A 26862-nucleotide genomic window follows, 5' to 3' on the forward strand; every position below is an offset into this window, starting at 1 on the left:
GAAACAAAACTTTTCAACGGTTATCAACAAAAAATCACGATTTAACGATTATTTTAATTCCAATTTTGATGATTTTTTACAGGTACACTCCTTGACCTTATATGAATACAATGAATGAATTCGATCTTCAATTTAAAATATTTACACTAGTGGATACCATAAAATCTTATGTCATAATGATCAATGAAAATTGAGAATTTTGTAAAATGAATAATATGAAAGCTTTGAGTTCCATTGGCAAGGTTTAAACTTTTGAGAAAGGCTGCACAACCTTGAAAACAAAAACTCTTTCATTTTGCATATCCTTGCACATTTAATATTTTTTAATAGACTAGTAGTGTATGGATGTTTGTTTATTAGGCTCTTATTTTCAAGTGTAGATGTAGTACTTAAACGACAAATGTGTTTTAATGTTTTGAAGTAATATTTATGTGGCAATGTGTGGTATGTGAAAACTTAAGGAAAATAATACAATTTTCTTAATGGTTCATAGCGGTTCATAACGGGTCGGGTCACTTAAGGATCCGTTAAGATAACGGGTGTGACACGACATGAGCCGTTAAAATAACAGGTGTTACACGAAAACGACACGAACACGACAGACACAACCCATTTGCCAGGCCTGGTGTTAAGGGTGCCCAACACGCGTCAAATCATGGGCCAAGTCGCTAATTTACAACACGATTTTAGAGAAGGCTGAATTTTCCACTAAGTTTTAATGGAGAATAACTAGCAAAATGCTCGCGCTGCGCAGCGGGCGGTAACCATAATTTTTACTTTTAATTTTTTTTTAGAAGAAATTGTAACCATAACTTAACACTCATATTTTTTTTATAATTTACAACCAATCAAAGTAACTGAATTTACATAGTAAAATAAGTTTTAATTTGCATTCATATTATATTAAATTTACATGCAGTAAAACATAAAAAAGAGAGTCCGCCTGAATTTCTAAATTGAAGCTATATACACTTTCTAAAATTTATAAGTTTATAAGTCTTTCAATTTGCACCTAAATTATAATAACTTTAGACTGACAACCTATATTGAACAAATTTAAACCCTCACCAATTTTTCAATTTGATTAACAATGGCTGAATTATTGGTTTGATTTGGATGAGCGCAAAAGGATGTGGGTTTTGGGCCCATCAGGAAATTTATATATACTTTTTTTATTTGGATTAACATTTTTATATAATATTATTTTATTATTTTATATAATATTATATTAAATATAAAATATTTTTGGTGGCCTCCTTAATTTTGGGGCCCATAAATATTGTCTAATGAGAATCTCATAATAGATGCATTGCATGGAAGCATGAATCCCGATGATCACAACATCGACATTTTTCCACAAGAAAAACCATCGACACTTTTCCACAAGAAAAACAAAAACAAAAAGAGGATGTAAGAAAAAGACAACATCGACATTTTTCCACAAGAAAAACAAAAACAAAAAGAGGATGTAAGAAAAAGACATCGACATTTTTCCACAAGAAAAACAAAAAGAGAATGTAAGAAAAGACTTCTGTATTTGCATAGAAATAAGTTTTAATTTGCGCTCATATTATATTAAATTTACATGCAGTAAAACAAAAGAAAGAGAGTCCACCTGAATTTCTAAATTGAAGCTATATACACTTTCTAAAATTTTTAAGTTTATAAGTCTATCAATTTGCATCTAAATTATAATAACTTTAGACCAACAACCTATGTTGAACAAATTTAAACCCTGACCAGTTTTTCAATTTGATTAACAATGGCTGAATTATAAGTTTGATTTGGATGAGCGCAAAAGAATATGGGTTTTGGGCCCATCAGGAATTTTATATATACTTTTTGGTTTGGATTAACATTTTTATATAATATTATTTTATTATTTTATATATTATTATATTAAATATAAAATATTTTTGGTGGCCTCCTAAATTTTGGGGCCCATAAATATTGTCTAATGAGAATCTCATAATAGATGCATTGCATGGAAGCATGAATCCCGATGATCACAACATCGACATTTTTCCACAAGAAAAACCATCGACACTTTTCCACAAGAAAAACAAAAACAAAAAGAGGATGTAAGAAAAAGACAACATCGACATTTTTCCACAAGAAAAACAAAAACAAAAAGAGGATGTAAGAAAAAGACATCGACATTTTTCCACAAGAAAAATAAAAAAGAGAATGTAAGAAAAGACTTCTGTATTTGCATAGAAATAAGTTTTAATTTGCACTCATATTATATTAAATTTACATGCAGTAAAACAAAAGAAAGAGAGTCCACCTGAATTTCTAAATTGAAGCTATATACACTTTCTAAAATTTTTAAGTTTATAAGTCTATCAATTTGCATCTAAATTATAATAACTTTAGACCAACAACCTATGTTGAACAAATTTAAACCCTGACCAGTTTTTCAATTTGATTAACAATGGCTGAATTATAAGTTTGATTTGGATGAGCGCAAAAGGATATGGGTTTTGGGCCCATCAGGAATTTTATATATACTTTTTGGTTTGGATTAACATTTTTATATAATATTATTTTATTATTTTATATATTATTATATTAAATATAAAATATTTTTGGTGGCCTCCTAAATTTTGGGGCCCATAAATGTTGGCCTCCCAAATTATACATCTATTATTTTTGGTAAAATAATAGATGTTGTCAGATAATTTTGTTGGGGTCATGCTTCCATGCAATGCACCTATTATCTAAGATAACAAAATTATCTGAAAAATGTCGAAAATAATAGATTTTTTCAAATAATTTTGTTGTGGTTATGCTTCCATGCAATGCATCTATTATATGAGATAACAAAATTATCTGAAAAATGTCGAAAATAATAGATGTTGTCAGATAATTTTGTTGTGGTCATGCTTCCATGCAATGCATCTATTATCCGAGATAACAAAATTATCTAAAAAATGCCGAAAATAATAGATGTTGTCAGATAATTTTGTTGTGATCATGCTTCCATGCAATGCATCTATTATCTGAGATAACAAAATTATCTAACAACATCGACATTTTTCCACAAGAAAAAGAACAACAGAATGTAAGAAAAGACTTCCGTATTTGCTCCGCACATGGATCTCTCCACCGCGACGCGTCTGAAACGTGTCGACGTGTGCACGTGCGCCACTCGATTCCTCTCGTATAATTATCCGCATTCAATTCAATTTATTGCAGCAAATCTGTTTGAGAGAGAGAGAGAATGGGTTTCCTCCGGGTGAATGGTAAGATCGACAAGGCCTTACTATTTGTGGCAGTGAGTTTTTTGTTAGTTTTCAATGGCAACAACACTCTGATTGCACCAGTTGATGGCAAGAGTAAAGTAAGTCTGCTTCAAAAGCCTTCCGCACTCTTTTCTTTTTCTTTTTCTTTTTTTTTTTCTCTTTTTTTTTTTAAATTTATATCTCTAAATTTTCTTTTAATTTATTCGATCTGAAAGCCATATATAAAAGTAAGTATGCAGGTGGAGAAAAAATGGAGTGAAGAATTTTTGTTTTTTTTAGGTGGATTACTAACTGTAAATTACTGCCTATCCTATGTAGCTCCACATAGTTTATTTGGGTGCGAAGCACAATGAGGATCCTGAGCGTTTAACCGATTTACATCATGATATGCTGGCATCAGTTGTTGGCAGGTAAATTTACACACATAACATTAGCACCTCACGCTACTTCAATCTTCTCCATAAAGAAAGAGAGATCCTCTCCAGACTTCCTCATTGGAGATTTCAGGGATCAATTAATACAAATCTTCATAAAAAATTGTGTGATCATAGTTTTATATTTTTAATATTTTTCACGCAAAACGGTTGAAAATATAAAAAAAGAGAAAAGCTGTGGTTACACGATTTTTGATAAACGGTTGGTATCAATTGATCTTCGGGATCCTCAGTGAAGAGATATGGAGATGATAGGATCTAATTTCAGGAATGAGTTCAGTATAGACATCTGTAGATAAATTAGCTTAATTCATGGTTTTGCTGCTTTTTAAACTTAATTGCATGACTGAATGTGACTTAATTTAGTTTATTCAATTGAGAATTTAAGGGCTTTTAATTATTTTAATGAATCTAGAGATATTCAATTTGGATTTTAAGTAATTTTCTGAAATTTAACATCTTCAATCAGGATTTTAAGATAATTTATTAAAATTCTTAGAAATCTGGTTGTATTCCATTAGGACTTCAAATAAGTTTATAACATTTTCAGATGTATTTAATTAATTATTTGAAATAGTTTAAAAAAGTTGAGGAGTTTAAGGGAATTGAAGAGATTTTGTAGTGTAATTTAAGCATTCACAAATCTTTCCTCTCCTCTTGAGATTTCGAGGGAATTGAATCAAAATTTTGCATGAAATCTCTATAACTCAATTAATCTCTATGGATTTATAAATCTATTAAAATCTCACAAATTTTCAATTGAATACACGCAGATAAAATATCTAAAAATGGTTGCTAAATATGTGTGGTTTAATCCGTATGTCACAGCAAAGAAGCCGCCATTGAATCAATGGTCTATAGCTATAAACACGGCTTCTCTGGCTTCGCAGCCAAGCTTACAGGATCGCAAGCCAAGAAGATTTCAGGTGCGTACTTTTGAACATACAATTATGTTGCCCCAAAAATTTCGGATCATAACTAATGATTTTATTACTGCTGTTCAATCTTGATAGAGTGCTCTGGAGTTGTTCATGTCAGGCCAAATAGCTTTTACACACCGCATACTACTAGGAGTTGGGATTACCTAGGCATCTCTTCTCATTCCCCCACCAATTTAATGCATGAGACCAACATGGGAGATGGGGTTATCATTGGCATCATTGACACTGGAATATGGCCAGAGTCAAAAATGCTAAAAGATGACGGGGTTGGGCCAATCCCTACTCATTGGAAGGGCAGATGTGTTTCACGTTCAGAAGGCGACTTCAATGCCACAACAGCCTGCAACAGAAAACTTATAGGAGCAAAGATGTTCATAAAAGGATTCATTCATGAGCAACCATTCAATAAAACAGAATTTTTGGCCGTGGACTGTTGAATAAGAAGAGTATCCAAGATAACTCTAATGATCCCAAGAAGAAGAAAATAGAACACACTCTTAAAGAAAGCTCACAAAACAAACTAGTTAGCAAAGCTTTTCTTATTTAGCTCTAGGCTTTGTTTTTCCTTGGATGATTTACAATGCTTGAGAACTTGGGTATTTATAGCAAACCAAATGAATAAACTAAGATTATTTATTACCACACAAAACACATTAATTTCACCTAATTTATTTTTATTCAACCATGCCTAACATTGCCTAATTTTCCATACCTAACTTTGACATTGATTTTCAACATCTTTGACATTGATTTTCAACACTCCCCCTCAATGTCAGCTCTCATTCTTTGCACTGTGCTGAGCAGACAGCGAAAATTTTCGAGCTTGCCTGTACTTAAACTTTTTGTGAACAAGTCCGCAACTTGATCATTTGTCTTGACTTGTCTCATCTCAATCTCTTCTTGTAGAACCTTTTCTCTGATAAAGTGGTAGTGTACCTCCACATGCTTAGTTCTTGCATGAAAGACTGGATTTTCCGCCAAGCGAATTGCCGATTGGTTATCACAGTACAATGGTACTGGATAATCTACTGGTTGATGTAGATCACTCATCAACTGTACCAGCCATGCATTCTCTTGAGCTGCCATTGCTGCTGCTCTATATTCTGCTTCAGTGGTTGACAATGATACCGTCGGCTGTCTCTTGCTACACCAAGAGATGGTTCCAGAACCAAGCTTAAACACATACCCAGTTGTTGATCTCCTGGTGTCATGATCTCCCGCATAGTCAGCATCACAGTAACCAACTAACTTGCAGTCTTCACCTTTCTTGTACAAAAGACCATAGTCAATTGTACTCTTCACATATCTTAGTATTCGTCGAACTGCTTCCAAGTGAGGCTTCTTTGGATTTTGCATGTACCGACTCATCACACCAACTGCATAAGAAATGTCAGGTCGAGTCAAGGTTAAGTAGATCAGACTACCTACCAATTGTCGATACATCGTCGCATCTTCCAAATCTTTTCCTTCATGTGCACTCATTTTGACATTTGGCTCCATCGGCGTAGAGATCAGCTTGCATTCGAGCATTCCGAACCTCTTCAATAAATCTTTGGAATACTTCTGTTGACAGAGAAATATTCCTTCTTGTGTGCGATCAACCTCTAGACCAAGGAAGTGCTTGAGTTGACCAAGTTCCTTCATTTGGAAACGGACTGATAAATTCTCCTTCGTCCGAAGAATTTCTGCCTCATCATCACCGGTTATGATCAAGTCATCCACATACACTAGCACGATAGCTAGCTTTCCTTCATTGGCTTTGACAAACAAGCTGGAATCTGCAGGTGTTACTGAATAACCACTTTGTGTTAGAAATTCAGCAATCTTACCATACCACGCCCTGGGTGCTTGTTTCAAACCGTATAGTGCTTTCCTTAACTTGCACACGTACTCAGGATGAGCTTCGCTTTTAAAGCCCATTGGCTGCATCATGTAGATCTCCCGATCCAGCTCTCCATGAAGAAAAGCATTCTTCACATCCATCTGCCACAGATTCCAGTCTTTGTTGGCTGCAAGTGCAAGTAAGACTCGTACTGTTGTAAGCTTCGCCACTGGACTAAACGTTTCATCATAGTCTAGTCCGTACTGTTGAGAGAAACCACGAGCTACCAATCGTGCCTTATACCTCTCGATTGACCCATCTGGATGACGCTTTATCTTGTAAACCCACTTGCAGGATATGGGTTTCACATCTCTTGACTTTGGCACGAGATCCCAAGTCTGATTTTGCTGAAGTGCATCAAGCTCTTCTTTCATAGCTGTCATCCACTCAGAACTCTGCGATGCTTCTTCGAACGTCTCAGGTTCTGTTGCTTCTTCACTTATGGCTGCATTGGCATATTTGGGATTTGGTCTCCGTGCTCTTGTTGACCTTCGGAGTTGAGATTGTGGAGTTGATTCTTCCAGTACACTAGGCCCACCTTCTTCGTCTGGTTGTTGATACATGCCAGTTTGCCAAGTACTCTTAGGTACTTCTTGGTCGACATCGTCTCCAGTAAGCAAATCTTCAGGCTCATCTGGACTTGATTGGATTTGGGCAGCTTGGTCTCCCAGTTTCCCTTGCAACGTATCTTCAAACTCTTTTGGGTCAGGTGACGCCTCATTTTCTGAGCACCAACAAGATGATGCTTCTGCGTCCCATTCTTCCTCCACAGCTAGAGACGCAACGACATCCCAATCATCTTCAATTTCATTTTCTGAGCACCAACAAGATGATGCTTCTGTGTCCCATTCTTCCTCCGTAGCGAATAATGCTTCAGCATCCCAGCCATCTTCACTATTCTCCTTCGAACTGGAAGTAGCAGTATTACTTTCAACAGGCTCTTTCTTGGTCCAACAATCTTTCGCCATGTGGCCATTCTTTCCACAATTGTAACACTTGCCCTCAAATCTTTTATTATTTTGGGACTGACCACGATTGCCATGATACTTCGGAGCTCCCCCTGGCCGAGAACTCCCTCCTCCTTGATGACCTTTTTCCTTGTCACCATTTCTTTTAGATCCACCACCAGCACGCTGCTTAAAGCTGCCTTTGCTTTTGTTGGTGTAGAGCGCTTCCTCTTCACTCTTCAGTGAGACTCCTCCCATTTGCTTGGCCATAGCTTCTTGACTTGCAAGCAAATTTTCAAACTCAACAAGCGATGGTTGTGTCGGCCATCCTTGTATAGCGGCAATGAACCCTCGATATTCGGGTCTCAAACCATGGATAATTATTCTCTTCATCCTGGTTTCCCCAATAGGAGCTGTTGGATCTAATTCTGAAATTTCACGGCATATCGACTTCACCTTGTGAAAGTACTGGGCAATCGTCATGTCGCGTTGTACCATCGATAGCAGCTCATTCTCGAGAAGTTGCAATTTTGTATCGTTCCTCTTCGAAAAGAGTGTAACAAAAGTGTCCCATGCTTCCTTTGGCGTTCTAGCATCCCGAATGTGCTCCAACATCTCTTCTTCTATTGTGGTCTTTAAAGCAAACATTGATTTGCCTGCTTTAATTTTCCACTTCCGCAAGACGCCGTTAGCATCTTCTGCTGCCGGTTGTGTAGCTTCACTACCACCGACAACCTCCCACAAGTCTTGACCTTGAAGGTAAGACTCTATACACGTTGCCCACGTGTTATAGTTTTGGTTGTTGAGCTTCTTGATTCCTCCAACAACTTGAAGATCACCCATCGTATCGGCAAGACTTTGACTACACCGAACAAGCTTGAGTGACTACCGTGCAGAGTAATACACTACTCTCGACACAAAGAAGCTCTCTCTCAAGGTTTGTGATAACCCCAGCAATAATCTCAAGAAACCTTTTCTGATGTGGAAGATCAGTCAAAACTGCAACCACAGAGCATACTCGGAATTTCAAGAGACTTTACAACCAATGCTCTACCAAGAACGATCCCTGACCGACTTGGCTCTGATACCAATTGTTGAATAAGAAGAGTATCCAAGATAACTCTAATGATCCCAAGAAGAAGAAAATAGAACACACTCTTAAAGAAAGCTCACAAAACAAACTAGTTAGCAAAGCTTTTCTTATTTAGCTCTAGGCTTTGTTTTTCCTTGGATGATTTACAATGCTTGAGAACTTGGGTATTTATAGCAAACCAAATGAATAAACTAAGATTATTTATTACCACACAAAACACATTAATTTCACCTAATTTATTTTTATTCAACCATGCCTAACATTGCCTAATTTTCCATACCTAACTTTGACATTGATTTTCAACATCTTTGACATTGATTTTCAACATGGACTACTACTCTGCGAGAGATGCATATGGACATGGAACACACACTGCCACAACCGCTGCTGGTTCCTTTGTGGCCAATGCAAGTTACAAAGGGCTTGCCCTAGGAGTTGTCCGAGGTGGTGCACCACGGGCTCATTTGGCCGTGTACAAGGCATGTTGGAGACGAAGTGGGCCAGAACCCAGTTGCACTGATGCTGATTTGCTTAAAGCTTTTGATGAAGCAATACATGATGGTGTAGATGTATTGTCGATCTCTATTGGCAGTGACGATCCTAATTTTAAGTTTGAAGAGGTTGGTATGCACAATGGGATTGCCATAGGCTCATTCTATGCTGTGGCCAAAGGTATTACCGTTGTTTGTTCTGCAGGCAATGCTGGACCTGCTCCTCAGACAGTGTCGAACGTGGCACCCTGGATCATAACTGTTGCAGCTACCACCATGGACAGATCCTTCCCCACGCCCATCACGCTCGGAAATAACAAAACTCTACTGGTAACTCATACAAAATACGTTGCAAATTAACTTCTCTAAATTGATCATTAATATGACTTTCCTTTTTCTGATTAAGCATTAATATTTTTTACTTTTACTCCATTGATTTGTTTTATAAATATTTCAGGGGCAAGCCTTGTTTGTAGGAAAAGAGGTTGGTTTTGTTGGTTTGGTGCATTTGGAAAGCTTAGAACCCTTCCATACAGCAGATGGGTAATGTATTTATTCTCACTTTTTTTTCAGTTTGTTTGTTATCTTGTTTGCTGGTGATGTTGAAGAGAAAAACCTACCTAAAACCACTATGGCAGTATCTCAAGCTAATCATATACTGCAGTGTTGGAAAGTTAAAATTCACATCAATGCATGGTTGGCTTGGATACCGCCATAGTGGCATCCCCATTGTAAGTAAATTTCTTTCAGTTTTGGGAACCAAAACCATGACACAAAATACTCGCAGTGCCTGCAATTCCTTTAGAGTCGACAACAACACACTTGTGGATGGAAATGTAGCCATTTACTTCATAACGGAGATCTGGCAAGAATATGTTGCTGCATGTGCTGTTGCAAGGGCCCGCGGAGTCGGGTTGATTATTGCAAGGAATCCTAGTAGTCCCTTGGTTAATTGGAGTGATGACTTCCCCTTCATTGGAGTTGACTACGAACTTGGCACTGAGATAATGTCCTACATTCGTTCCACAAGGTATCTTCATTTTTCCACCACTATAATTATTTAAGAATCATTATTCTCTTTGTAAAAAAAAAAGTGACAAGGCTGCTCTTTGTGGTACACAGATCTCCTATTGTAAAACTGAGCCCTTCTAAGACACTGACGGGAAAGCCTGTATCGACTAAAGTTGCTCCCTTCTCTTCTAGAGGACCCAATGCCATCGCTCCAACAATTTTGAAGGTAGAATTTGCTACAACATTAGTCCTGTTAAGCAATGTGTCTTTAGATTCAGCTGAATATAGCTTTTTGTTGATCGCAGCCAGATATAGCCGCGCCTGGTGTGAATATATTAGCAGCCAGTCCCGCAGGGGATGGAGGATTTGATTTGATGTGGGGGACATCAATGGCAGCTCCCCACATTGCAGGCATTGTGGCACTTCTAAAATCATTGCACCCTGATTGGTCCCCTGCTGCAATGAAATCAGCACTAGTCACAACAGGTTGATCTAAAACCATAATAGTTAGAGTACAAGTGAATAGCAAGTGTCTGTAATGTGGTGAAATTGGATGGTTTCGTGATTATGTCAGCATACTAATAATAACAAAACTTTTTTCTTCTTTTGTAGCATGGAAGACTGATCCATTTGGAGAGCCAATCTTTGTTGAAGGGGCAGGGCTGAAGCTTGCTGATCCATTTGACTATGGAGGAGGATTAGTGAACCCGAACAAGGCAGCTTACCCTGGTCTCATATACGATATGGGCACCAATGACTACATAAACCACCTTTGTGCGTTTGGCTACGACACCTCAACTGTTACTCTACTTGTTGAACATGCCACGTCATGTCCTGTTCCAAAGCCTTCAATTCTTGATGTGAACCTGCCTTCCATCACCATTCAAAACCTAAGAAATCCTATCACACTCACTCGAACCGTAACGAATGTTGGTCCTGTCAGCTCAACGTATAAAGCCCAAATCGAGCCTCCACCAGGCATCAATGTAGTCGTCAGGCCAGAGACATTGGTGTTCAACTCTACAGTTAAGAAACTCTGCTTCACAGTTGAGGTTTCCACCACCTACCGAGTGAACACAGCATACTTTTTCGGAAGCCTGACATGGACTGATGGGGTGCATGCTGTGACAAGTCCTATATCTGTGAGAACACAAATCCTACGATCCTATACTGATACCAATTGAGCAGATCATATAGTCATCCAGTAAATTGTAATAGTAATGGGAATATTTCGGAAGATTAGGTCTACTTCCCCTCTGTTTTGTTGATTTTGTAATGCTTGTTGAAAAATGTATGAGGGAGTATGAATGCTTGATGAACAACTATGGACTCCATAAAGGAGAAATAATCACGCATAAGATTGTAAAAGGCTTAAACAGTTGTTGATGCTCAACTCAGTTAAATCTGAGAGAGGTTGTAAGTGCGTATTTATAGTGATGATTTACATCAGTAAGTTACAAGATGTGCTTGATACAAATAACAATTCTATAAATCCCCAAAGATAGGAGAGAATACAAGAAAGTATATCCGATGAAGAGTTTGAAGAGAAATGACAACTCTCAGCAGCAAACAACCTTGAGGATAAGGATAGGAAACTTATGGTTCATCACTCCATTGTCTTTCAATGTGGAATTGAAATTCTTATGAAAGTGGGTGCAATGGGGAACAGAGAACCAGGTTCCTTGGATTTCACTGGAGTTGTGTGCTATTATTTGTTTATCCCTCTCATCATGTAATTTACGATGAGAAAGATAAACACATACTAATATGTTTTTTATCTTCATATTTTCATTGTGTCATTTGATCTATGAACATAGATGGACATAGCTGCACCGGGAGTAGACGTCACAGCTGCATTTCGCTCACTTGACACGAAACATCGCAGCGCTTACGAGCTGCCATCGGGAACTTCAATGGCGTGTGGTCATGTGGCAGGAATAGCAGCTCTCATTAAGTCTGCAGTAAAATCAGCTATTACAGAGGGCATGTTGATCCAACAAGGCAATCGATCCAGGACTCATCTTCGATACTGGTACAGAGGATTACATTCAGTTCATCTGCTCCCTCGGTTACACTAGCGCATCGGCTACCAGATTAACCCAGAACACAGTAAATTGCTTAACGAAATGTCATGGAATGAACCTCAACCTACCTTCTATCACAATTCCAAACCTCGAAAGAGCGACAACTGTGACAAGAACCGTGACAAATGTGGGACAATTTAATTCGAAGTTACCGATATATCCACCCAAATTCTTTCCTTCAAAGTTACTTTCTTCTCTACTCAAATAGTGAATGTAGGTTACAAGTTTGGCAGCCTAACTTGGACAGATGGTGAGCATATTGTCAGAAATCCGGTGGGGATTCGCGTGATCGGATTCCAATCGTTTGTTGGTGTATGAGAAATCTGGCAAACAATGTGACTGAATAATAAACTCTTAAGGTTTGTGTTTTTGGTAATTTTGTACTTGAAAAATTAATCTGACGAAATTAATGCAATTGATATTGGCTTGGACTAAATTTCAAGCATATGTCCAATTGGATTGAGTTTCAAAATCTATGAATAAAATATCACTTGATTGGATAGTCAAATTATGAAATTTGAACAAAATGCATTGTCACTTTTTATTTATTTATGCAAACTATCTAGTGTATGTTTAAGACCCTATAATATTGAGATGGTGTCAAACGATAGATTGTGCTATACAATCAAGTTTTAGTTTTAGTGACGTTATTGTCTACTAAACGCTTGTTATGGTTTTAAAAGTGCACTTTTTGTTTTATAAACGATTGTGGAATGGATTGAGAGTGGAGAATTAAATACTTTGCAAATCAGTTTTTATGCTTTAAGTAAGTAACTAGCAATATCATTGTAATGTTACTAGCTAACTCTTGTTGACGAAGTCTTGAGAAACTAATCAAATTGCAATGTGCTTGCAAATTGATTGTGTTGGAGATGCTTTAAGAGCACTTAGCGAGGGGTGGAGTTTGAACAAATCCAAGCTAGTCTTATTAAACTTAATCTTTTACCGCACCAAACATGAAATTATAATCCCAATTAGCCTACTCCTCTTGAACAGATGTAACGAACGTAAACATGGAATTTAAAACAAAAATCCCATAGGCAAACTGGCGTCGTATTAATGAAAAGTAAAAGGTAAAAACTGCGGCAGCGGAAAAACCGTATTTGCACGATCTAACTTTTCTTTCCGTAACTTCTATCAGCCGTCCGATGACCCATAATCAACGGTGACCTTAAAGCAAATTTCCATTCACGCGGATCGACAAGGTCAGCCGTCGATAAGTTTCAATCCAACGGTGCTAATTGAAACAAAACGAAAAAAATCCGCGCACAAATCTGAGCTGAGGCGGCAACGCAAAAATTTAAAAGACCGCTCGATTCCGCTCCCCAGTATAAAATCCCCCCTTCCCTCTCAGTTCTTCATTCACCACTTTCACTTCAATTTTCACAAAAAATCTGTTTGGGAGGTCAGAAAATTTAAGTTTTCCGGGAAAATGACAGGGAGAGGAAAGGGTGGAAAGGGGCTGGGAAAGGGCGGAGCCAAGAGGCACAGGAAGGTGTTGAGGGACAACATCCAGGGGATCACCAAGCCGGCCATCCGAAGGCTCGCTCGCAGAGGAGGAGTCAAGCGCATTAGCGGCCTCATCTATGAAGAAACCAGAGGGGTTCTCAAGATCTTCTTGGAGAACGTGATTCGTGACGCTGTAACATACACCGAGCACGCCAGGAGGAAGACTGTGACTGCCATGGATGTGGTCTATGCTCTCAAGAGGCAGGGTCGAACCCTCTATGGTTTCGGAGGTTAAATCAACATATGTAGAATCAAATCCCTCGTTCAAATTGGGGCTTTTTGATTTTCTGAGTTCCCCTATGTAATTCCCAATCAGACTTGTTCTGCTTCCAGTTCCATCAACGAAGATATATTAGTTCAAAGAAATATTGTGCACAATTTGTTGTTCTGTTACACTTTCGGAGTGTCTGACTCGTTTCGAAGCGAATCCATTTTTTATTGCAGGCAAGGTGTTTGTTGTTATGTCCGAGAGAGGATTTGGAAATAAAGTATTTGCCAATTCGTTCGGATTTGAGGCTTATAAGAGCAGCTCCACCGGAGCTGATAATCCTGTGGACAGGGGACCAAATCAACCCAATCCTGTCCTTTCCTCACTTCAGCCCATGTGGGTGATTGGGCTATGGTGGGGTTGTGTGAGAGATCGACGTCACCTACCAAAAAAATGTAAAAAATTAATAAAATTTGAAAAAAAATTAAAAAATAAAAAAATGATTTAATTTTTCCATATATATTTTATTATTATCTTTTATCTTACATTACTATTTTATATTTTTTTAAATATTTTGGTTGTAATTTATTATTTAATAAAATATGATGTAACGAGATTGATTAAAAATATTATTTAAAATTACAAATAAAATTATTTTTTATTTTTTATAACATAGAAAATATTAATATATTAATACCTATTATTATGATTATTTAATTTAAAATTAAAAATATAAAAGATAATTACTGTTCATTAAAAATATATTCATTAGATGAGATTAATAGGCAGTTGGCTGGGGCCTTCCAACATTGGAAGTGCTCTAAGAATGTTATCGAATCTCTTCAAGAATTTAATCAAATTGGTAATTACCACTTAGCAAAAGAAAAAAACTAGTAATTTTGTAAGAAATGTTCATAGGAAAAAAAAAAATAAATATTTCTACTAAAATGTTCACATTTTGTTGTTTAATTCCAGTTTCTCAAGTGTTTCATGAGAAATATGTACACATCAAGTAATTGAATTGGTAAATTACATATGTGGCTTACCAGTAAAATTGCAGAAGTGTTCAAAGAAAAATTACTCATCTCACAATGAATTCTAACCTATCGAAGTAAGCGTCATCCCTCTCCGTCGACCCTAAATTTCCTCCGCCGCAGCTTGCTGTTTCGCTCTTGCCGGGAAACAGCATTGCTCGGCACAAAGGGCAGACCACCTGCCCCTGATTGACCCAACCATCCAGACACTTCCTGTGAAACACATGGTCACAGTTGCACTGCTCCCTCACCTCATGGCTCCTCTCTATGCACTCCAAGCATATACTACAAGCTGTATCTTGATCTCCAAGCTTTGTGTATTTTTCGAAAACTTGACCAAACTCTACCACCGGAAGCCGCCTCTTGATGTATTCCGTTAGAACGTGGATCGGGATCGAGACTAACGACGGGCACTGAGGATCGAGCGCCGGTATCGAATTGTTCGGATTCGGATGCTGGTGGTCTTCCATGGAGTTGGCAGTTGGCTCATTCATCTCTACTGCAGGTTTAAGCAGTCCCAGATGGCTAAGTGCTACTATCATTACGATCTTTAAGCAGTGTGTAAAGATTAGAAGTTTTTCAAGGCTTTTGCGCAATTTGGACATGCTAATAACGCAGGGGAATTCCATGGGGGATTAGAGGGGTGAGGGATTGGAGGTGTTTGTGTTGCAGAGAGAAAGCAGATGGATAAACATTTAAGTATTGAGGGTTCCTTTCCTTCCGGATTGGATTGGATTGGATTGGCTAGGATTCGGCGACCAGGAGGGAAAAAGTATAAGCAGCACTGGATGTCGGTCGGACTCATTGGGCGTTGGGATAAGAACAATATCTGCAACCCCAATCCGACGTGTGTCAATTTAGCCGACCTGTCACAGTTAGTTAACTTTTTGTATTGGACGGTTGGCCTCTGAGTTTTGCCCCGCCCGGAGGGAAAAGAAAGAGTCGTATTTTTAAAGTATTTGTACTTGGCCTTCAAATTGTCAATGTGCAAGTTGCAACAACATAATTGGAAAATAATAATTATACATTTTTTTTGGTTCTCTCATAACTCGTGTTTAATTTTAGTTGTTGTTTTAATTTAATTGTTTCATGACAATAAAATAAAGCGATGTTATGTGCCGATGGGCATTTGTCCAGACAATAGCAACAATGTATTGTTCACTAAATATTATTTTTGATTACTTATGTAAATAGTGTTAACCCTTGCTGCAAAAAGGTTTGGATGCTCCGGATTACCGGTAGTCGGGTATTTAACCTTTATTGTATCATGTAGACTAAAATTACGTACAACATTGTGCATATTTGTTTTTTATCTCGCTATTAGGCAACACCTTAGAGTTTCAGGAGGTGAAGATATGTATTATCGAGGTAATATGAATGTATTATAGGTGAAATACGATCGTATGTACCCAACCATGTGATCTTGAAGAATGTCTACGGAATCTACCACAAGGATTGATAAACATTTGCTTTTCTGGAGGCCATCAAATTTGACATGACGACTCAACCACTTCCACTAGACCAAAAAGAAGCCGGGGACTCATTGAACATATATTTCATTACAGTGGGTATTCATTGTCATTTCTGCCCCTTGAAGCTCCCAAAAGCTAAGCCAATGGAATTTCGGAATTGGATCCGTTCTGGATTTTAGAGATCAAATTATCTAAACTGCTGATTGGTGTGTAAAAGAAATTAAAGTCGTTTGTTTTGTGTGGTAGGTCAGAAAAATGAGTTAATAATGACCTTGAATTGAATTTGTACGGTCCAGATCCTTAAGTTTCGGATACTAGGGTCTTGAGCAAATCAAATTCCGAATTTCATCTTCAACTTCAGTTTAAAGTTAATTGTCTATACCTTATTGAGAGATTTATCATATTTATTATCATGACAATTCGTGCAACTAATACACGGTGACATAGAAAAAGTCTAATACATAATCTCATCTTATTTATTGAAGACTTTATATGACAATAAGCTTATTTCACTTAAGTCGTTCTCTATATAACGGGCTACTCATTTTGTTGAGTTACCTAAAAAGTCAAAAACTAGTAATTTTGTACAAACTATTTAAATAAAAAAAGAAATTTACAGTTAGGGAGGCTTGTGGGAAAGAGCAAGGCCGGTCTAGAGATTTTGAGACCTGGGCCGACGTTAAAAAATGTACCCTCACTTCATATAAAGAAATATTTTTTTTACACGCAAGACATCGATAAAATTATATTTAGAAAAACATTTCAAACTCACTAATTTAGAAACACCGAAAAACTAATTTATTTTGTATTGAGAGAAGGAAACCAAAAAACTTCAAGCTTACAAGTAGATAGATTATGAGTTTTGTCTTCCATCTGAACTTTTAAAGTGTTTTTGTATAATCGTGATGCGTTTTTTTCTTAGTTACTAACCTCGTCAATATAGGACTAAAAAAATAATGATATTTTTGAGTCTTTAAGGATATGTATTAGTAGTGAATGGGCACCAAATTAAATCTTTTGATGACACGTCATATGATTTGCAAATTTGGTCTAAAAATTTAGTTTACGCATTACCCTTTGTTGAAGATTAGACTTGAATTGGAATGAATGTTTAAAAATAGCAACCCACATAGTTACTAGCTAGTAATTAAAAATAAATTAACAACCAAACAAAAATTCGTAAAAAATTGAAAAAAATAAAGGGGAAACTTAATATGAGTCCAATTTTATGAGCCATTAATTATTAGTTACAGTCCAATTTTGTTTAAATTTTAGGTTAGGTCCAGTGATTCATTGTCCACATAAGCTTATAATTTGTATTCTCTTGCCAAATTTACCCTTAAATTGACCAATTAAGTAATTACTGTTTTTTTTAAGTTTCTGATTAAGGTTAATCTTATCCTTAAGTATAGGGTTAGGGATTTAAATCTCCTTTTTTTCTTCTCCTTCCCCAAGTCGTTCATTTCTCTTTTCTTGTTTCTCCCTCACAATATCTTTCTCTTCCTCCGTTATTTTTCCTAGTAGTCTTCTACCATAATAATTTTCTTCTGCTCCTCGTTTCATAAGGATGATCAATATACATTTGGTTGGTTTAAAAAAAAAAATTGTATTAGTCAATCTTGTGTTTTGGGTTCTTCGTCTCATCTTTTTTTTTTTTTTTTGGCTTCGTTCTCCTTTTTTTATATATATTTTTTAACTTTGAAGTTCTATCGAATTAACATTTTCTCTAATGTTTCCTCCCTCAATATCATTTTTCTTCACGATTTTTTTTTGGTTTTTATCTACCTATATCACTTGTCATTTTTTTTTTATCTTTTTATATTATACTGTGCCTGTATCATGAATAATTGTATTTATCTACCTATATATATTACATATTTTTTTGATAATTTATCTAAGATTAATTCTGTTTATCTACCTATATATCACAAATTAATTGTGTTATCTACCTATACAATATGTTTTTGTTCATAGTCTATTTGTATCGTAGATTATTTTGTATAATCTATCTATACAATAGGTTTTTGTTCATAGTCTATCTCTATCATAGATTCTACCTACATCACAAATTTTTTATTTTATTTTTTATCTACCTCTGGCAACGTTTCTTTTAATTTTTGATAAACTTATAAGATTTGTAATAATGCCTTTTTAATTAGAAAACGGGTAGATAAAGGTATTTGAAGATTCAAATTTTAAAAATTCAAATTTAAAGAATGAAAAAAAAAAAAAATTCGAGGGGCAAAACATGTGTAATAGAAAATCAAATAAAACTGGACCCAATTAAAAAACAACTGAATTTTTTGGACTTGAATCAAAGTGCCTCAAAAATAAACATGCACATAGCATTTTGAACTTAAGACCTCTTGTTAAATTTAAATACAAAAATCATTGTTTCTAATTAAACTTCTGATCATTTAGCCAAATTTTATAAATTTATACTGTTATGAAAAGAAATTTGTAAAAATTGGAATTTAAATAAGCATACATAGTGTTTTGAACCCAAGACCTCCTCATTAATTTCAAACAACAAAATTACTGGTTCTAATTAAATTTCTTTGTCATTAAACCAAATTTTATAAATTTATACTCTTATGAAAATATATATAAATATATCACATCAATAACTTTGGTGCCCTAATTTTTTGGATCCCGGACAGTCGTCCTGCTCATATTGGGCCTTGGCCGGCCCTGGGAAAGAGTCAACAAAAATTTACTCATCCCACAGTGAAATTCTAAGTTCTAAGTTCTAACCTATCAAAGGTTCAAAGTAAGCATCCCTGTCCACCGTCCATACATTTCCTCCGCCGCAGCTCGTCTTTTCACCAGTGGCCGGAAACATCACAGCTCTGCACAAAGGGCACGTCACCTGCCCTTGATTCATCCAACCATCTAAACACTCCCTGTGAAACAAATGATCACAGTTGCACTGTTCCCTCACTTCATGACTTCTGTCAATGCACTCCAAGCATATACTGCATTCTGTCACCTGTCCTTCTTGCTTTGTGTATTTTTTGAAAACACGGCCAAACTCCACTACTAGCTACCCTATTCCGCCGTCATGGTTATGAGCAGGATCACCACCAACACCACTACTACCACCTCGATCACTAGCACCTTTTGCCTTAGCCATCACCATGGCCACATTACCACTACTCTACCACAACAATCTCACCACCCCTATTGTGATCACCGCCACCAAAGACACCACATGTACTATCACCACTTGCCAACAATCACCACGTGACACTTCCACCATCATCGTTGTTGTTACCGCCTCAAACGACCACTTTTTCATGGTTAAACCACCATTTCAAATAATGAAAAATTTCAAAATAACAATGTTTATTAATAAATTGATTATTAAAACTTCCATGATAATTCACAAAGTTGTATTAAATTAATAATAAAGGTCTCACAAACTCCGTTAAAACGTATTTAAAATTCAATTAAAATCCACATGGATTTATGGAAATCAACTAAACTCCCCCATAACTCTATGAAAACATGGGAATCCATCAAGCTCTATATACAATACGCTCCGACAGTGAATGAATTGTTACTTAAGTTACCTACGGAAAGAAAAGGCTAGTAATTTTGTAAAAAATGTACATACCAAGAAAAATTATTTCTACAGAGTCTGAGGCTTGCGGGTAAGAGTTCATTATAAACTATTCATCTCACGATGAATTCTAACCTATTAAGGTAACCATCCCTGTCCATCGTCCCTGACTTTTCTCCACCGCAGCTCGTCGTTTCTCTCTTGGCCGGAAACAACAGGGCTCTGCACAAAGGGCAGGTCACTTGCCCTTGATTGACCCAACTATCTAGACGGTCCCTGTGAAACACATGATCACATTTGCACTGTTCCCTCACCTCATGGCTTCTCTCTTTGCACTCCAAGCATATGCTGCAAACTGTCTCCTGAGTTTCATGCTTTGTGATTTTTTCAAAAACTTGACCAAACTCTACCACTGGAAGCCTCTTGATACATGCTGTTAGTATATGGAGAGGCACCGGGGATATCGACGGGTACAAACGGTCGAACACAAGTATTGAATTGGTGGGATGATTTTCCATGGAGTCAGTAGTTGGTTCAGTCATCTGTTGGAAAGGTTGGAGAATTCCCAGATGGCTAAGTGCCACTATCACCAAGATCTTGATGCAGTGTACAAGGACTAACTCTGTCGTTAAGGTTTTGCATGACCCTTTCTGCATCTTAATACCAACACAGAACGCCATGGATGTAAAGGGAGTGAGAGGGACTGAATTTGAATGTATCTGAAGGAGTTGTGTTGCAGAAAACACCGCATAGATGGATGACTATATAGATAATAGATTCCAGGACAAGTTTATTAAAATAAAAAAAAAAATTCCTTGGAGCTTGCATAATATTGTTGGCCGGTCAAATTTAATAAGATTAGGTCATTTTTTCTTGTCGCCATAAACTAAGTATTGGATTAGAATCAATCTGGGCAAACCTACATGATTGTTTTGTGGAATCTTAACTTGTCGCGTGTCAATTGTGCTGTGCCCATATTTCACTAGTTTTAAATCTTTTGATAGCACGGAAAGGAACCCCAATACGAAAATGAAAGTTGATTGTTTAATGGGTCAAAATATATCTAAACTACATATTTATAAAATTTTCTTGGGGAAACTTGATATAAGTTCAATTTTTTGAGCTAATAGTAGGAATAGTCTAATTTATTAAAATAAGTCCAATTTGTTATATTTAATTATTTAATTATCAATAGTTATCTGTTCAATGATAAGATTTATTATAAAAATCAAATTGCTTCCCAATTATCTTTACTTATTTCTTTTTATTTATCTTTTTGTTATTTCTCGTTCTTCCTCCTACTTTAAACCCCATTTATAGATTTTATTTTTAACTTTTATAATCAATCTATATCACAAGTTAATTATATTTATCTACCTATATGACGGATTCTTTTTTTATAATCGACCTGTCATAGATTAATGTGTATTGCTTGTAGGTATGTTATGATTTTTTCTACCTTTTAATTAGGTTTCATATCTCACTTATAGGTATTATATACATTCATATATTTGTTACTTGAGTTAGGGTATAATGTTTTGCAGATAAATTTATGTTAGTATATTAGTTTTTTTGTTATAAGATATTAAATATATTTTTTTGGAGTTGGAAAATGCATAATATTAGAAGATTTTAATTGATTTTTAATATTTTTAGAAAATATAAAATGAGTATAAAAGAAATAAAAACATATAATTAGATAACTGGACTCATTCCTAAAAACACTCTATGTTTTTGGACTTGGATCTAAAAGCCCCAATTTTCTTTGTCAATCAAAAGATGATGAAAATACTATTTAGTCTTCTATAACAACAAAAAAGTTAAAGAGCAGTAACGTAATTTGATAAAATAAAATTTTGCTGTTTTTTGTTTAAACATCACCTACATGTGATTCTAACATTTCTAATTTAAAAAAAAAATTAAAAAAAATTAACCTCTCTCAATCTCTTCTCACTCCTACGTTCTCTCTCACTCTTTTCCTCTCTCCTTCAATTTAAAAAATAAAAATAAAATACTTCGCACACTTTGTGTGTGGGCATATACTAGTTTCTAATTATTTTAGGTATGTTGTACTCTCGTATTTTATGTCCTTCTTTAATTTGGGTTTTGTGGAACTACTTACACAACTTTTAGAGTTGTATTGCGAACATGTTATCATATTATTTAATTGAAAAATCGAGAGTTTCTCTCAAGCTTATGATGTATCTAAAGATGATGGTTTGTAATTGCAGTACTTGTAGCTTGTGTTGTCAAGAGGTCTGATATCGGTTGCTCATGTTGAACGGTCTAAAAGCTAAAACACCGGCACTAAGTGTTGTATTTTGCGTGCCAAATGTGAGCGGTTCTTTTGTTTCACTTTTAAGAAACAATTTACTTGTTGGTTTGATTAGCTTAAAAAAGCGACATAATTTGGTGAAAGCGATTCCATATTGCATCCAACTAAACCATGTGCAGTCTCTATTATTGCATCTCCCAAGTATTAAGAATGCAGTTAGCTACAGAGCTATTCACGTAAACAAATGTGTTTACAGGATATTTTACTACCTTAATTCCCCGTACCTTTTGGGAGAAATTCATGGACACTCTGATTACATTATTGTGCCTTATTTGGTGAATGGAACTTGATTAATTAAAATGGACAATTGTCCAACTTTCTAAGGAATGGGACTTGACCAAATGGAGGCCTCGTTTGGTATGAAAAATTGTATTGGAATACAAAAGATAGTTAGATATTATTTTTAACGTATGTTGAAGGAAAAAATAAAAAAATTGTGATAAACTTGGAGGGAGGATATAGATTATTCAATAAGAAAACTTATTCATTTCTATCATCCTCAAAAATTGTAGGATTAGAAAGAAGAAATTTTCTTCTTATCTATCTGTTGGCCCTAAAAACAACTAAGCTTACATGTTGTGCATGCTAATAAGCATTAGATTTGGATTGGTGTAATTCAATGTTATGTTTGGTACTCAAAATTGATAGATATTGGACATAATCAATCCGACCGTAATTTCATATCATGTGCATTTTTGTTGGATTAGTGTAACTAATCCTTTCAAGAAGTTGGGACAATTAAACCCAACTAATTCGACCCCAATATCTAAACCTAGGGACCCAAATAACCCAACTAAATTGATCTTGTGATTTCAACTGCAAACACTCCACATTGACTTAATTTGTTCACGTCCGATGGGCTAATTAGGCCCACGTAAATCCCAGCCCAAAACGTATTTAACTGCTCGCTGCTACCGCTAAAACCAGCAAACAACTACTCTGCTATTACGACGTCGTTTCCACTGCGTTATAGAGATTCGGGTCGTCTCTTGGCCTAGGACTCCACTGGGTTTTATCCAAAAAACTGTGACTTCCTGCTGAGACACTGCTCAGTGAACTCAAACCTCTCCCATGGCGTCCTCCGTGTCTGCCTCCCACCACGTCCTCTCCTCTCTCGCCTCGCAGAGTACCAACAGCCGCGACAATGTGAGGAGTCAGCTCTCTTCCTCCCTTTGGGGCTCGCCGATAAGCATAAGCAGCATGTTCTCCTCCAACCCCACCAGCTCCGTCCAATTCCACACGCGGAGGCGCCTCAGCGTCACCGCCATGGCTCCACCTAAAGCCAAGCCCGGAGGAAAAGCCAAAAAGGGTATTCCAAATTCACTGTTTTGCTTCGCCTCCGACGAATTTGAGTTCATTTCGTTGATGGGTTTTCGGTTTTGCAGTGATTGGAATGATAAAGCTGGCGTTGGAGGCCGGGAAGGCGACTCCGGCTCCGCCGGTCGGCCCGGCGCTGGGTTCGAAGGGTGTAAATATCATGGCTTTTTGTAAGGATTACAATGCCAGGACGGCGGACAAGCCCGGCTATGTCATTCCAGTTGAAATCACCGTCTACGATGTTAGTCTGCGTTGCGAATTTGGTATAATTTTTCCAACTCTTTGCAAGATTGTGACTTTGTTATCAGATTTTTTGATGCCAGGATAAGAGTTTTACTTTCATTCTGAAGACCCCACCTGCTTCGGTTTTACTTCTTAAGGCTGCAGGTATGATTGTTTTCTGTTATATCATTGTGCCATCTATCTGTTTGATGTGGGGTTCTTTGAATTTTGCTCATACATTGGCATTTCGTTGAATCGGAAGATATGTCGCCGTGTTTATTTTCTAAATGCTGCTGCTCAACCAGTGGATAAATGCAGATGTTCTTGTGATAAGCTTTGTGAGTTCACAATTTGTTGAGAATGTTATATCTTATCAACAAACAAGAAAAATGAGTGGAAGATGTAGTAGATTGAAATCTTTAAATGGGTATTGATGTCTTCATGGCTGGCGGGCCCTATCTTTTGCCAAATAGTATTGGTGTATATAGTTCATGTATATATGTTTCTGTGTTAAAAACTGGGAGCATTTTGCATTACATGAAGAAAATGAGGAAATTTTGATTAATGTGAGGAATGTTGAGTCAGCCGTTATGAATTGGCCGTTGAGCTTTCATCTGACACTTAGTTAGGCATTCTTTCTCGTTCGATTAAGTTTTAAACCTATAGCTGGAATGCTAGGACAAATCCAAGTATAAGTGGCAAGCTTACTTTCATGCTTGTGGCTTCGATTGTTATTCTCTTTGATCTGTACAATAATTGGTTTTGATTACAAGGACTTCTAGTATGCTCCGGTGTACACCGGAGAATTTTCATTGATTATATCTGTCATATCTGCTATAAATCAAGTCTTGGCCACTGTTTTGGAAATATCACTAATCTGGACATGTTGAAATAGTTCGGCTTTGTTATAGTATGCCATCACATATATGATTATAATCGGACCAATCACATAAAAATCTTTTCTTGATTAAATGCGGTTCCTTAATCCTTACTAGCATTTGAATACCATAATTGTGCAATAGCTGTTCATCTGTGCTGAATGGTATGCACTCTGCAGGAGCGGAGAAAGGTTCAAAAGACCCGAAGATGGAGAAAGTGGGAAAGGTCACCATCGATCAGTTGCGTACAATTGCGCAAGAAAAGCTGCCGGACTTGAACTGCACGACAATAGAATCAGCAATGCGAATCATAGCAGGGACTGCAGCTAATATGGGGATCGATGTCGACCCTCCTGTTCTAGAACCCAAAAAGAAGGAAGCTCTGCTGTAGTTCTGCTCTCAGCATTTTGTTTCCTCGATTAGGCTTTTGTTTCTTGAATCATACTTCGTACGTTTCCAGAAGGCGGATGGAAATCAGTATGTACAAACTACTACCTCCGATTTTTGTTGTTGGTTGTAAAATTCTTCATCCATGTATTCCATAGAGCTCTGTTTTCTCTTCTCTTACAATCTTTATACTTTATTTTTTGGTCCCTAAGGCTCCATCGTAGCGGTTGTTGGAAGATAAAGCGAAAGCTTTACTTCAAGCAATTGTGATCAATTGGGAACGAGGGAGTCGAACTTGATGGAAACTATCTCGGCATTGGGGAATCGAATTTGAAACTTCTTTTAACATTAAGAAGACGAGTGTCACTAGATTTAAATAAAAAAAAAATAAAAAAAAGAACAAAAGCGATATTCTACAATAATCTACACTAAGTAGAGCGATAAGATTTAATTCAAAACGCAATGAGAAGAATCTAATAAGATTTAATTCAAAACGTAATGAGAAGAATCTAACGACCAAGACAATCCACAGAGTCATTAGGCCAAGCCCTAATCAATTGTTGCTTCAGTTTTGGTATTATTCAGCTTCATTATTTGGATTTGGAATCCGGAATGTGACAAGTAGACTGATTCTTTTATCTTTCTTTTTGGACAAGACATTGGAATTTAGGTGTCGTCCACTCTACTCTTATGTTTGTTTTCTCTGTTAACCAAAAATGCAGTAAAAAGACAACTCTACCCTTATGTTCAAACAATCAAAATTATAATTATGGATGATCATTACTAGTCTCTTGCCACAACTGTACACGTGTGGCAATTTGCTCTCTTTATTTTATTATTTATATTTCTATTGGAACTAGTTGGTTTATGCAATTTGTATTTTAATTCATTGCTCTGCATTTAGTGTTCTTCAGAATTAGTCAAAGACAGCTGGTGGATGAGAGTAGAAAATTCCCATGTGATTAGTTTAAAGGTTAGGATATCGATAGTATGTTTGTCATAAATTATATGTTTTTTTCTTCTTCTAATGTGTGTTTGTGCATGGATACGTTAACTCAAAAAATTTAATAAATGGGAATTTAGCCTCATTCGTATTCTCAAGTTGACTAAAATTTTTTAATGTGCTTTTAGAATGACTGAAAACGTTTTTGGTGAAAATGTTTTTTAAATTAATCCTTAGCAAAAATTCAAGTGGATTTTGAAAAAGCACTTTAAGTGCTTCATCCAAGAAACAGATATATGGTGCTTCTTCCAAAGAACAAAGTGTTATTGGAACCAAAAATCAATTTCAATAAAAATACTTTCAATCATTTTAAAAGCACTTCCAAATGAGTCATGACTCAACAAGTCAAAATCATATCACAAAGGATTACCATCTTTGTTTGGATTTCCTAGTTGTTTAGGTTTTTGCTTTGTTTTGGGATTAGATTTAAGTCATGTTAAAGTAAGGTCAATTTATTTTACTTGTTTTCTACGAACAATAAAGGAATAAATCGAACTCAAAACTATCAATACACAAGTTTTTTTTTTTTTTGAACAAACGATACTATCTATACTCCAGGAGGAGGGGTAGACTAAAACTCACAATGAACTAATAATAATATGGTTCAAATTTGTTTTTGACGAGAATCCAACATAAATCTCTTACACAAGTTAGACACTTAATAAAATACCGAATGTTATTTCCATCAAAACAAAAATACCAAATGTTATTAGATTTTTTTTTTAATTTTTAATTTTTTTTAATTTTTTTTAATTTATTTTTTATGACAAGAACGTCATCAGAGTCTTGAAAGGATTAAAATACCCA

General features: G+C 36.2%; 5 protein-coding genes across 7 annotated transcripts; 3 read left to right on the plus strand and 2 right to left on the minus strand.

Annotated features, from left to right (window-relative positions):
• The first annotated feature begins 2861 nt into the window (after positions 1-2861).
• Positions 2862-11497, plus strand: LOC103940325 (subtilisin-like protease SBT3.5). 3 transcript variants are annotated; one of them, XM_018645759.2, is made up of 10 exons: positions 2864-3343; positions 3564-3655; positions 4508-4605; positions 4693-5046; positions 8870-9363; positions 9491-9576; positions 9821-10063; positions 10156-10270; positions 10350-10530; positions 10657-11497. In XM_018645759.2, the coding sequence occupies exons 1-10, from the start codon at positions 3224-3226 to the stop codon at positions 11226-11228; spliced, it is 2355 nt and encodes a 784-aa protein (XP_018501275.2). In that variant the 5' UTR covers positions 2864-3223; the 3' UTR covers positions 11229-11497. The 3 variants fall into 3 exon arrangements, with proteins under 3 accessions (XP_048422490.1, XP_018501275.2, XP_048422491.1); XM_048566533.1 differs by lacking the exon at positions 3564-3655 and having other exon boundaries at positions 2862-3343; XM_048566534.1 differs by lacking the exons at positions 2864-3343; positions 3564-3655; positions 4508-4605; positions 4693-5046 and having other exon boundaries at positions 9020-9162; positions 9239-9363.
• A 1962-nt stretch (positions 11498-13459) lies between these two features.
• LOC103940324 (histone H4) lies at positions 13460-14003 on the plus strand. The gene has a single exon (XM_009350420.3). The coding sequence runs from the start codon at positions 13561-13563 to the stop codon at positions 13870-13872; it is 312 nt and encodes a 103-aa protein (XP_009348695.1). The 5' UTR covers positions 13460-13560; the 3' UTR covers positions 13873-14003.
• A 923-nt stretch (positions 14004-14926) lies between these two features.
• LOC103940323 (E3 ubiquitin-protein ligase RHA2B-like) lies at positions 14927-15421 on the minus strand. The gene has a single exon (XM_009350419.3). It carries the CDS (start codon positions 15419-15421, stop codon positions 14927-14929), a length of 495 nt encoding a protein of 164 aa, XP_009348694.2.
• A 4605-nt stretch (positions 15422-20026) lies between these two features.
• LOC125469369 (probable E3 ubiquitin-protein ligase XERICO) lies at positions 20027-20593 on the minus strand. Its single transcript, XM_048566616.1, has one exon. It carries the CDS (start codon positions 20591-20593, stop codon positions 20027-20029), a length of 567 nt encoding a protein of 188 aa, XP_048422573.1.
• Positions 20594-23218: 2625 nt separating this feature from the next.
• On the plus strand, positions 23219-25227 carry LOC103940322 (50S ribosomal protein L11, chloroplastic-like). The gene is made up of 4 exons (XM_009350418.3): positions 23219-23557; positions 23634-23806; positions 23889-23952; positions 24845-25227. Exons 1-4 carry the CDS (start codon positions 23320-23322, stop codon positions 25054-25056), a joined length of 687 nt encoding a protein of 228 aa, XP_009348693.2. The 5' UTR covers positions 23219-23319; the 3' UTR covers positions 25057-25227.
• Positions 25228-26862: the final 1635 nt, after the last annotated feature.

This window comes from the organism of the source record quoted next, unplaced genomic scaffold (genome assembly GCF_019419815.1).
Source record: "Pyrus x bretschneideri cultivar Hongxiangsu unplaced genomic scaffold, Pyrus_bretschneideri_v1 Contig42, whole genome shotgun sequence".
Classification (NCBI taxonomy): domain Eukaryota; kingdom Viridiplantae; phylum Streptophyta; class Magnoliopsida; order Rosales; family Rosaceae; genus Pyrus; species Pyrus x bretschneideri.

Coding starts and splice junctions, on each gene's coding strand:
- LOC103940325 (XM_018645759.2), top strand. CDS start 3,224: ATGGGTTTCCTCCGGGTGAATGGTAAGATCGACAAGGCCTTACTATTT. Junction 4,606..4,692: donor GCAAGCCAAGAAGATTTCAG/GTGCGTACTTTT, acceptor CAATCTTGATAG/AGTGCTCTGGAGTTGTTCAT. Junction 10,271..10,349: donor TCGCTCCAACAATTTTGAAG/GTAGAATTTGCT, acceptor TGTTGATCGCAG/CCAGATATAGCCGCGCCTGG.
- LOC103940324 (XM_009350420.3), top strand. CDS start 13,561: ATGACAGGGAGAGGAAAGGGTGGAAAGGGGCTGGGAAAGGGCGGAGCC.
- LOC103940323 (XM_009350419.3), bottom strand. CDS start 15,421: ATGATAGTAGCACTTAGCCATCTGGGACTGCTTAAACCTGCAGTAGAG.
- LOC125469369 (XM_048566616.1), bottom strand. CDS start 20,593: ATGGCGTTCTGTGTTGGTATTAAGATGCAGAAAGGGTCATGCAAAACC.
- LOC103940322 (XM_009350418.3), top strand. CDS start 23,320: ATGGCGTCCTCCGTGTCTGCCTCCCACCACGTCCTCTCCTCTCTCGCC. Junction 23,558..23,633: donor CGGAGGAAAAGCCAAAAAGG/GTATTCCAAATT, acceptor TCGGTTTTGCAG/TGATTGGAATGATAAAGCTG. Junction 23,807..23,888: donor TTGAAATCACCGTCTACGAT/GTTAGTCTGCGT, acceptor TTTTGATGCCAG/GATAAGAGTTTTACTTTCAT.